Here is a 12,584-nt window from a genome sequence, read left to right as displayed (position 1 = left end):
CGGTAGAACCCCGGTGGATTGAAAACGCCCGAAAATCATAAGATTGATACATTATTTGTATTTAATATGATATCTATTGTTCCAGAACAGTAATTCATGATGATTGTCTGAAAAATCCTTATGCCATACTGGATAGAAGGGAAATGGGAAGGCTTTTAATACCAACAAGTGCAATCATCGCAAATTGTCGTTATTCTTTTGAAATGATCCGGGCTTTGCCGGGGCTCTACCGGGATCAACCGTAGCTCTACCTTTATCCTCCGGGGCTCTGCCTGTAGTTACCGGGGCTCTGCCGGCATTCACCGGGGCTCAACCGTAACTCTTCCGGCTATATCATACCCCGGATCATCCCCGGTTTTTGCCGGCAGATCTACGGTGCTTCCCGGTGTAACCCCGGTCGATCTCGGCAGAGCTAAGGCTGAAGCCGGCAAAGCTATACCTTCCCGGATCATCCCGGACCACCCGGGTGATATTAAATATTTTATTCCATCCGGGGTCGAATGCCGGATGTTCCCGGATCATCCAGGACGTTGCCGGCAGAGTTACGGATGTACCCGGTCTTACCCCGGTCGTTCCCGGATCACCCCGGACGTCTACCGGGGCTCTGCCGGGGCTCTGCCGGGATGTAAGTGAGACTGTAGCTATAGTCTGTCCCATTAAAAATGGAAATGAACTTTTGCCTGGTATGAATTAACAAAACGACGTTGAATAAAAAATAAAACTTTTTTGTAAACTTAAAAAAAGTCACCCTCGAGATATTTCAGGATTTTACTCTTAAGTGTCTACTTTTCTTGTGAAAGCAAATTTTGATTTCTCTATGGCAAATCTCTGTTGTTTATTTTCCGTAGCCATTGCCGAAGTACTCTTCATTTGAAGATGAACGGGAGAAAGCACGTGTAATGTTTCTAAAATATACATGAGGTTCTCGGGGTCGTTTCATGATTATTTTACACAGCTGGATCTACAAGATGTCAAAGTTTAGTTGCAATGCATGATGGAAAACTTTAAAAAATGAAAAATAAGCAACAAGAACATCGAGTCACATGGAGTAGATCTAGAAATTGCACTTACTTTTAAGATGAATAGAATTCCTACTGTATGAACCACAGGCGCTAGTCACATAATCAAATATTTTTCAAAATCGGCCTATATATGTATATAAAGATATACAGGCGCTAGTCACATAATCAAATATTTTTCAAAATCGGCCTATATATGTATATAAAGATATACAGGCGCTAGTCACATAATCAAATATTTTTCAAAATCGGCCTATATATGTATATAAAGATATACAGGCGCTAGTCACATAATCAAATATTTTTCAAAATCGGCCTATAGAAATCTATATGTATATAAAGATCTTTATATACATATATAGGCCGATTTTGAAAAATATTTGATTATGTGACTAGCGCCTTTATATACATATATAGGCCGATTTTGAAAATATTTGATTATGTGACTAGCGCCTTTATATACATATATAGGCCGATTTTGAAAAATATTTGATTATGTGACTAGCGCCTTTATAGACATATATAGGCCGATTTTGAAAAATATTTGATTATGTGACTAGCGCCTGTGGTATGAACTTTATAAACGTCACTACAAATTCGCATTTTGAAGATTCCTTCATGCCAGTTTCTATCCAGTTCCGTAGATCCCACTTTTTAGCTTCAAAAATCCTGAATGACATGACTCCTACACTTTTGATGATCCAGATTTTTTAAACAGATAATCCGTTTCATTATTAAAACATTGTTCAATTGTGGATTTATCTGGGTTAGCAAATGAAATATGTAAATGAAACACATCATAATCCAGCATGTTCCAAATCCATAATTCAAGAACGGCCCATCAATTTTAGTTGTCAACATCACAATGTTTATGGATTCCTGACGAAAAACATTTATGACGTCAACAACAATTTACGAAATATATGACGTAACAAAAATGCCTCGCGCTTTATATGGATGATTCCAGTTGCGGCATTGACAGAGGGCGGTTAGGCATATGTAACCTCAAACAGATAATTTTAAGCGTTGAGATAAACTTGCCTTGATGGCATTTAAAATAATTTTTGTATACCCAGATTTTGCAACTGTAAAAATTACACCTTCAATTCATATTAATAATATAAAAAAACTTTTGATAGATCTAGATCTACTATTTAAAAATAATTTTAAACAAATTTAATGACATGAATCTACAACAGTGCAATACTTCTTCCATTAATTACATATAATATTCGTTTTGATTTTATATTTTTAAACTATTTTATATATTTCTCAGAAATAATTTCCCTTGTTCAAGACTTCTGAAAATCCTACTCTTTTAGCTACAAAATATACAATACGCGGTATTTTTTCTCCCGCGAAAAATATGCTAGATCTATTGTTTTCTTTTTTTTCACTGAATATTTTCAAATTTTAGGAAGGCTAAAACTATTGAGAACGTCACTCGCTGTTTCTCTTTGACTCGATCTACCCTTCATATTAACAAAATTATTATATGTAACACTTTGAGTCTACAAAAAAAACACGTATTGTCGCCAACTCAAACTTACTCTTAATAATTTCAAATCACTGCCGGTATTTCTGGACATTTTGTTGAATTGTGAGACGGAAGGTTAAATCTGTATTTACGAACTTAAAGTGATTGCTTAAACTAGAAAGCAATATGTTATATTCTTATAATGTACATTTTCCTTGAACGCGAGTCTGTGTTCTCTCGTTAGCGCACGAACATCGCACCCGAAATAAGAAGGGTAACATATTTTTGTATCCGTCAATTTATTTATTTTTGAATAGACGTGGTACACACTTATGGACAGAATTCAGACAACTACAGAATTATGTAAATTAAACATTAAATAGCGAAGAACCATTTTTATAGTCTCCTAGCTAGTGTTCCCGTTCCCCTACGACGCGTTGCGGTATTCAAGATACGCGCTTGATTAAAAAGCTATCTAATCAATCACTTTATTGTTCTTTTTTCTCTTAAAAATATAAAATACGACAGCATATCATGGTAATTGATTAAATCTTTGTGTGTAATTATTTATAAAGCTTACTGATATTTTCACTTCAAATGATTTTGATTATTTTAAAATTTAATAATGGTTTGCTAGTAAAATTGCCTTTTTGACACCAACTTTGTTGTCATTTTTCATTTTAATGAGAACATTTAACTATTGATCAGGAAGTAAATAATAATATTTTTTTTTTAAATTACCGAGTACATTTCACGCTAATTGTGAGACGAACCCTAAATGACGTCTATATGGGCGCCGCCATTTTGAAATGGACGTCACGTTAGGTTACAACGTAAGTCAACGGGAAAAAATATAATTTTAACATTTTGACTATATTACTGACTTTATGAAAAAAATGAAAAACATGCCTAGAGATATTGACGTCAGGGTTAACATGACATAAATTTAAATGATTTTACTATTATATTAAATAAAAAATGGAATGATCAAATTTGATGGGACAGACTATAGTTATATAACACTTTCACTAACGTCATTTGCGTTTTAAAACAAAACATAGCGTGACAGCGCGTTGACGTTAGCGTTACACCATAGGCGCGTCAATGAAAAAAATGCCTCTTTTTACCTGTCAACAGTTGTTATTTTGAGTATGTGATAAATAGAAAATTATACCCGTGAAGATTCTATACTGAATTTATTGAAGGAGTTGCATAAAACATTATTGTGGCATAATATGATTTTTAATCAACTCGTTTAATAAATAAAGTATTAAACCTACACTCATTCAATATTCTCTATATATGACATCATAACTTTGATTGTTTGAGTTATCTGATCAAATGTAACATGTCGACAATAGGCAGTCGGCATGCGTTTCAAATTTTCTTCCACGACGAGATTTATGTATAGCTTACATTTGGTATCTCTGTAGAAGTGCCTTGCAGGCTGTCAGCCTAGTTTGAAAGGCTATAAACGGCATCATAACGATGACTGATTTGTGTTTGTCATTGAATTTGTGCTTTGTGTCTCATGTCAATAGCTTCATAACTTTGTGATTAGAAAGTAAAACGTAGCCAGCTATTATTCAATCTCGATTACCATTGTTTATGCACTATAAAATAAATTGCAATAAAGTATATACATATGCAAAGGGTTTGATTTCGATTTTTCTAGGAAGTTCCTGAGCATTTTCTTTTTATCATTTGTTTAGGGAAGGTTTAGTTTTGGCTACAGTCAGTGTTATTTCTATTGCAAGAAAGTAGCGATGGCGTTGTTTGTGTTTCAGATTGTTTTCGTTTTAAATTTTAAATTTATAACAAGTTAACCTGTTAAATTTGAGCATCTTAAATTATAGAAAAGTTCATTACAAATAAAGGCATTTCAATATAAACCTATAAAAAGTGATTTAACAACATTATATAGAACCTGTTTCTGGTCAGTTGTAAACTGGTAGCGAAATGTGATCAATATATGTTACATTAGGTTAGTGTTTAATGTAATACAATATTGAATGTTTAGCTGATCTACGGATCATGTTTGAAACAAACCAACACACAAACAAAACAATTAAACAATGAAAAAAAAAAGGAAAAAAAAGTAGAGCGGATTGTAAAAGCGAAATCATTATTTGTATGCTCTTTCAACATTGCCAAATGTTATAGGCTCAATATGGTATAGCCTGTTCGTTAATGATAACAAAACCGACCAACGTTTAAAAATATATCATCTATACGCCCGTGGTTGATAAATAGCATTTTATATCATCTATACGCCCGTGGTTGATAAATAGCATTTTTATGTAAGCTTTCTACTTTTACAAGAATTGCTATTATTCAGATTTTTTAAACTTATAGATAACATAAGACTGATCAGGCATGAACGTGCAAACCTGGGAATATTTCGGAACTGTAGTGGGAATTCAGTACAGAAATTAACTATTCGGGTGGCATGGATGAAATTCATTGTTCATATAACTATATATAACTATATCAAATTAACTTTGTTTTGGAAATCAAGATGTGGACGCCTTTTGTTTCTATAGAATAATTATGCTGACAAAAGACATTCAGCATGTGTTGAAGATTAACAACACTGACAAGCACGTAAAACAAAGAGAAAAGAGAAAATACAGCTCGTACCTTTAAAAAGTTTGTCTTTTGATGAATATATATCAGTTAGAGGAACATGTTGTATTATAAATACACGGTGTGAAAGGTAAATGTAAAAATAAAATAGTTGAACCAGATTCCAAATATCTGAATATACATTTGTTTCAATCTTTACAACAGTTTTGTTTGACATCTGTTGATCACATTATGATGCAACGCATGTTGTAATTATACATGTAGTCCTTGAACTAACTTTACAATTAAACAGGGTGCATGCGCAACTTCCATGACTGCTCCATGATTTTATTCCATGAATATTATTCAACGAACTTGTAGAAGTGATGTGGTGTGACAAGTTCATATATTTATATATAGAGTTTAAGCCGTAGTTACAACAGCCTTGGCAGCAAATTATTGCATGCTATTACTAGAACTTGGCTGTGGGTTTTTTAATAGCTTTCGCTGAAATCACACTATATACTGTACACTTTTCATGTTATTCTTTTTTTATAAATGTTTTGTTTTTATTTATATTTTTATTTATTTACTTTTTTTCTTTCTTTGTTCATCCCATACTGGTTTGAAGGACATTAGCAAGACACGTGATTTATTGTTTTTCTGTGAAAGGAAATGCTGTCAACAACTTGGCAGATTTTATATGCAACTTCACTGCATTTTCAACTATATTTCTTAAGGTACTAGTATCACCATCCCGAACGTATAACCTCCGCTTTGAAGAGTATTCAGATTAACTGTTAAAACATCCAAACATAGTGCCGTGTGTTCAAACACCAGAAGGGTCAACTTTATTTTTCTTTTTATTCTTGTAACAATATTTATGTATCTCATATCCTTTTTGGGAAGAAAAAAGATGTTTAATTCTATTATTTAATTAATATAGATATTTATTGCTCACATAATGGTTAATATAGTACCCGATATTTTCAAAGTGCAATAAAATCAAAACTAGACGGTAAAAGTAATTAACTCTATTGCAAGATCAAACAATATGCTCTAAAAAAATAGAGAATTTTGAAAACGGGCACTGATTTAGTAAATTTTAGAGATTTGTTTTTATATGGCTCTCTTAGGAAATCAGTCTAACACGTGTTGAAATGAGTAAAATTTTATAAATATTTCATAAATTTTGGGTAGAAACAATCATTTTGCTTATGTATTTTTTTCATTTTGTTTCTTATTAAAAAATGATGGAAAAATATTTATGAAATAATAGATTTCTTAAAGGTTTCTTGTTTCTGACTTGCAAGATTAAATTCAGAACAGTGGTACATGTATAATAATGTCTCCTACGCAGTGATCTCCCCTTATCAGTGCAACCTGCCAAGGGAGGTAATCACTGTAAGGCGTTTGGCACCTTTGTAACGTTAATTTTCTTTGCAAAATCGCGACGTATAAATCATTTAAATACGAAACTTCTTCAAATCTAGAGTTTATTTCTTTTGTAGTCAATGGAGTTCGTCATTCGTTATGAAACATTTTAACACCTAGCCTGTACGATGTTTTTAAGTCACAGGTGCTTCTTAATTTGTGTATGAAGGGGAGGGACTATAATTTCTTATTCAAATAAGCTGAAAAACATTTACCAACCCCTATCATAATCAAACTAAAACAAAGGATATCTTCCAGAATTCTTAATTGGATATTCTCATTAGAGGCAGATAATGATCATTGCTGTTTTAATAATTTGGGCTGTGACAGGGAAACATGCTAAGAATTTGTGTCAAAAGCACTCCAACAATCAGATTGGTGTCATAAAACTAATGGTGTGTAAAGTACTACAAAATAATAACAAACAATAACAAAGTTTCTCATTTTGTATATTTTCATAGAAAGATTTCAGTATTTTAGCAAATAACATTTACATCTGAATTTTAGTACACATTAAAACTGAAATAACTCAAAATATTAATCAACTAACTAACTAACATACTATTGGTTTGACTGAACAAACTGACATTAATGAATTATATAATTTGACACTATTGAACGAAATAATCATTTAGAAAGAAGAAAATTAATAATTCTTAAAAGACTGGTTTACATTTAAAATAAAATCCATGTTAAAGTAAAATGTAGCAGCTCTGAACAACAAGATTATATTAAAAACAATAAAATACAAATTTGTTTGGATGCAAAAACAATAATTAGCATATCATGACATCTTGTTCAGGATTCTGATTGACAAAAAAACTTGAACCTGAAAACCAGTCTAAAAATCATGTTCAATCATTGGCTAGCTTATAATTTGAATTTTCAATCAATGACGCAGCCAATGAAAATGGTACATTCTATAGACTGGTCTCTCAAATATACCTTTGTAATTTTGTAAGCTCTAAAAATAATTTCCAGTAAAAAGCTAGAATAGGGTCAGTTCTAGATTGTTTTCTGTATCAAGTAATGATTTGAAAAAGTATCAAATTGATATGAAATGCCTATCCCATGTGCACAAAGCTAAATGAAAAACACAACCGCAAATTGCTGAATTTTCATCCCTTTCATGATGTGTTCTCTAACACTGTAAATGTCATAGGATGATTTTAAGCTTAACTTAATGAGGAAGGCCTCAGGCTATTGTTTTATTTCTTATTGGGTTTTAAATCATCAAAGCCATATGGAAACTTTCCAGCTTTACTAGTGGAAGAGAATTTTAGATACTTCTCTGTATATAGTTTCGGGCTACACATGGGCACCCCGAGTTAATCCACTGAACTTCCATAACCTTGATCCATAACTTCTTAAAATAAAAGATTTTGAAAATCTGGACTATGACACAAATGAAGGTTCAAAAGAATTGTGTATCTATGGGTTATTTATTTTCATATCAGAGCTGTTGCTATGTAAAAATGTGATATAAATCAACATACACTTGTTACATTCCTACATGTACATACAAGCGATCTCTCATATTTTGGTATAATTACCCTTCAATTTAAACAGAGCATAAATATATTTATATATAATTATGAATATATACATAATAAAAACATAAAAAACAAGCGTAAAATCTGACAAACAAACAAACAAAGCAGCGTTATATAATATCACATTGCCAAACATAATTAGCTCTCAGTCACAATATTGAAACAAGAAAATTAAGTGGGCGGGCTTGAGGGATATAAGAAAGAAAAGACTTGTGAAGTTGAACAAGTGGCATAAATGATTACTTTGTCTCATCACCTATTTACATTAGTGAAAGCTAGACTGTTGAAAATATTGTTACAAAAATCCAGGAGTTAATTTATAAAAGAACCAACGAAAACAATTGTTGCACCAAATAGCAAATAAAGCAAGATATTTCTTGCAAAACAGTGATGTTAAAATCATGACTGCTATTGACAATTAAATTAACAAATTTACACACCAATTTTATCTATCTAAATCCTATCAACAATTTTTTATACAAAGCTCTTTACTAAATGCCTAGCTAAATAACAAGCAATTTCATGCTAAGGTAAAAACAATAACATTTTGTCTAAAAGTAATTTACTGAGTAAGCTGAGAATTTCTCATTTCATATATTACAGAGTTAATCAGTACATAATATATATTATATTCTTTAGCAATAAATACATGTATACACAGATGACACAGTCTCGCGAAAATAACAGTTTACAATAAAATAAAATAACATAAAATTAGTGGCAGTTACCTAAGCTTAAAACTAATAAAACCTGTTGAACAATTTGATTAACACTTACTACACCATTATTCCTTACTACACCATATATCTAAAATGGACTTGTCCATCATTTAATCTGGACAAAACCGTCTTTCTTTTTAGGGAGGCAAATTTTAAAATAGATAATTACAGAATATCAAACAGTGCAGACAAGTATCTGGCCACATGTATGTTCCAGTTTGTACCGGCTGATTCTGGTCTGCACTGGTTTTATAGGTAAAAACAGGTTACAGGGTTGGTAGACATTGTCACTACATCTAAAACATAAATCTGATTAATGATATGTCATAATCACTCACAAGCAAAATTTTTTTGTTAAACCTTAAAAGCACTTGTCTATCATTTTAATCAAGCATGACTTACATGTAACATTGATGTTCATGTAAACATTAAAGCATATTTATTCTGAACCAAGTATTTCTTGAAAGCTCTTGAAAAAAAAGACATGAAAAACCAACAAAAGAGAATGATATGAAAACTAACATATAATGATTACTCCTGTCAGAAAAAGAATGACTGCTCCCTATGGAAACGAAACCAACTTCTCCCTAATGCCTGAGACTAAACGTAAGTATAATGTGAGATTACAAAAGTATCACAGAAAACAAATCTTGGTCACATACACTTCAGATCACTTCATACAAAAAGAAATAAAAACAGTCACAAGAAAAACCCTTTATCTAAATCAATAATCATACACTTGGTACAACAGTAGTTTTACAACCAGTCTGTAAAATACAGAACAGCCATTGGCCAGTTATAAAACTAGGTCAATGAAATAACCAATGAGATGGTAGGTCTTGTTAGTTTTTGGACTGGTAACAAAATCTAGTTATAACAACTTTTGAACCCAAGATGTATTTTCATTATCCAATCACCGAAAACCGACTTGAAACAAAACATCACAAAAACTCAAGCACAGTACTATTTTTTACACTGAAAATACCACAAAGAGCCCAATTTTTAATGTAAAAAGTAACAAGATTCTTAAAACTTAAATAAAATCAAAAGATAATAGTTTTCAAGTTCATGTTACTTATTCATAGTATGCTCAAGTTATGCTAAAAAAGACGTTATCTTGACTACTGTCAGATCTACATTCCCCCCAAAGAGCAGTTTCGAAATTCCTTGGAGAAATAAAGATATATCCAACAACCTGGAAACAGTTATTAATTTCCAATCAAAAACTGTTACTGAAATTTGCAGACTGAATTAACTCTAACCCTAAATTTATAGAATGGACTAATCCCTTTGAATATAGGGCTTAAAAAATCAAGGAACCAATATTATGTTGTCTTCTCAAATTACAAATATGTGAAAGCTAGTTATTCTCAATACTGAAGAGATAGAAAATCCGTTGATGCAAGAAGCATTATGAAGGGTAATTCTAATAAATATCTCAATCTTCATAAAACTATTAAATCAATTTTCTGATATACCTTGTCTATTTATTAAGAAAGATAGGGAGTAAATGTAACAAGATTGCATTTGAGAAAAATGCTATGCCACCGCATTAATACAACACTAAGTCTTGTACCTTCAGACAATAAGATTTTTTTATTTTTTTACTATAAATTATGTATATATTGAAAATCAATGACCCCCGGGGCAAAGGCAATTTTGACCCCAGGCCTAATATTTAAACAATCTTGCTAGAAGTTCATTACATAATGTTTCATGCAAAATATCTAACCTCTAGCATTTGTCAATTACTAGAAGAAATTTTTTTTAAGTTTTTACTACATGTATAAGTTTTTACTATATACATATAAGGAAAACCAATGACCCCCGGGGCGGGGCCGATTCTGATCCCAGGGCTATAATTTGAATAATCTGGGTAGAGGTCTACCAGACAATGCCTTATTCAAAATATCTAAGCTCTAGGCCTTTTGGGTCTTTACAAGAAGGTATTTTAAGTTTTTACTATATGTACATATAGTGAAAATCAATGACACCCGGGGCGGGGCCGATTTTGACCCCAGGGCTAAAATTTGAACAATCTTGGTAAGGGTCTACCAGACAATGCCTTATGCAAAATATCTAAGCTCTAGGCCTTTTGGGTCTTTACCAGAAGGTATTTTAAATTTTTACTATATGTACATATAGTGAAAATCAATGACCCCCGGGGCGGGCCGACTTGGACCCCAGGGCTATAATTTGAACAATCTTGGTAGAGGTCTACCAGAAAATGCCTTATGCAAAATATCTAAGTTCTAGGCCTTTTGGTTCTTTACAAGAAGATTTTTTAAATTTATTCTTATAATTCCTTTTGGTTGCCATGGCAACCAGATTTCTGCATGAAATGAAATTCTTTCAACAACTTTGGAAGCCCTTCACCCAAGGATCAATCCTGCCAAGTTTGGTTGAAATTGGACTAGTGGTTTTTCACAAGAAGATTTTTTAAGTTCACTATATAATCTATATAACACACACACACACACACACACACACACAAACAAACACACAGGTGAATCGCTATATGCCACCGCATCGCAGATGCTGCGGTGGCATAAAAAACATGTTTATTTAATTCCTCAAATATTTTCATTATTGTCACCTTAGTGCAGTAATGGACTAACAAATGTTTAATTTTATAGGAGTGAACCGGTTACTGCACTTAGGTGACAACATCAAGTAAATGGCAATAATCTTTTGGTCAATCATGAAATAATAAACCCATAAGAAATAATAATAATAACTAACATTCATAATTAGGAACCTATTACCATTCAAATTTCATGTATAAAATGAACAAAATAAAAAATGACAAGATATTAAGCTTATAAATATAATGATTTTATATAGATATGATTAAACTGTCCAAATGTGTATAAAAATGAGACATTATATATATATATATATATTATAGATGCTGGTGGAGTAATGGGGATGTTACAAGTGCCCATGTATAAAACCATCCATATACAATTTGACCATGTCTTAGGAATAACCCCTAACAAAACCTATTCATACAATATTTAGTGAACTGAGTTATTACCCTAAAACAAAATAACATGTTAGGTAAAATAAATGAAAATACATAAGGCTTGTGACCCCGAGGGAGTGGCTAATTTTACCCTAGGATCATTATAAGCTGGTATATAAGACTCTCAAGTGTAAGTAACTTTATACAATAATCTTTCTTCATGCATATTATAGTAAAGATCATGAAGCCAGTCATATTTATCTCCCTTATTCTACCTAATGTCTTTTAACAAAATGTGTATAGGTGGTTATAAATGTCTAGCATTTATTGAGTTAAAGCTTTGATTTTCTCTTCTGCAACATAAATGAACACGCTGAGACATGTTACAATCCACATACTACATTGAAGACGGGATATCTGGTGGTCAAATTGTTTCAGAGGGTTTTATTCATGCAGTAATTTTGCTGAAATTCTTATGAGAACTACAAATCTGTTATAAATATTATGTTGAACACAATAACAGGTGTTGTATGGTGTATATGTCTGTTATCAGGAAGGGAACTGATGGTTTCTATCATTCTGTACTGACTTTTGCAATTAATTCATCACATATGGCTGTCAATTCATTGTTTTCTTGCACCTGAAGAACAAAAATAGAAATTAACAATGATATAATCGCTACAAACAGAAACCTGTGAACAGAGATTGTCTACCTGTCAACTGAACACTTGTTAACGTAATTTTTTAAATGGATTAAAGAGAAAAGGGTAAAAATGTTGAATTGACAAGATAAACTTTATCAACACATATACACACAGAATTTTTGCTTAGATTCACCACTCAATTTGAAGA

The 12,584-nt window shown here is 32.0% G+C and overlaps 1 protein-coding gene across 6 annotated transcripts in view; it reads right to left on the bottom strand.

The window, feature by feature from the left end:
• Window positions 1-6,927: 6,927 nt before the first annotated feature.
• The window catches only part of LOC132750661 (transforming acidic coiled-coil-containing protein 2-like), a 64,164-nt gene continuing 58,507 nt past the window's right edge, over window positions 6,928-12,584 (bottom strand). For all 6 annotated transcript variants that reach the window (XM_060740671.1, XM_060740673.1, XM_060740672.1 and 3 more), the window contains one exon: window positions 6,928-12,372. In XM_060740671.1, coding sequence (XP_060596654.1) covers window positions 12,307-12,372 — 66 coding nt within the window. In that variant the 3' untranslated portion in view covers window positions 6,928-12,306. The remainder of the gene's footprint in view (window positions 12,373-12,584) is intronic.

The sequence above is a fragment of the Ruditapes philippinarum genome, unplaced genomic scaffold (genome assembly GCF_026571515.1).
Source record: "Ruditapes philippinarum isolate M1 unplaced genomic scaffold, ASM2657151v2 ctg72_1_1_1_1, whole genome shotgun sequence".
NCBI classification, from domain to species: domain Eukaryota; kingdom Metazoa; phylum Mollusca; class Bivalvia; order Venerida; family Veneridae; genus Ruditapes; species Ruditapes philippinarum.
Note: the sequence above shows the minus strand (reverse complement) of the source record. Positions and strands in the feature narration are given on the sequence as shown.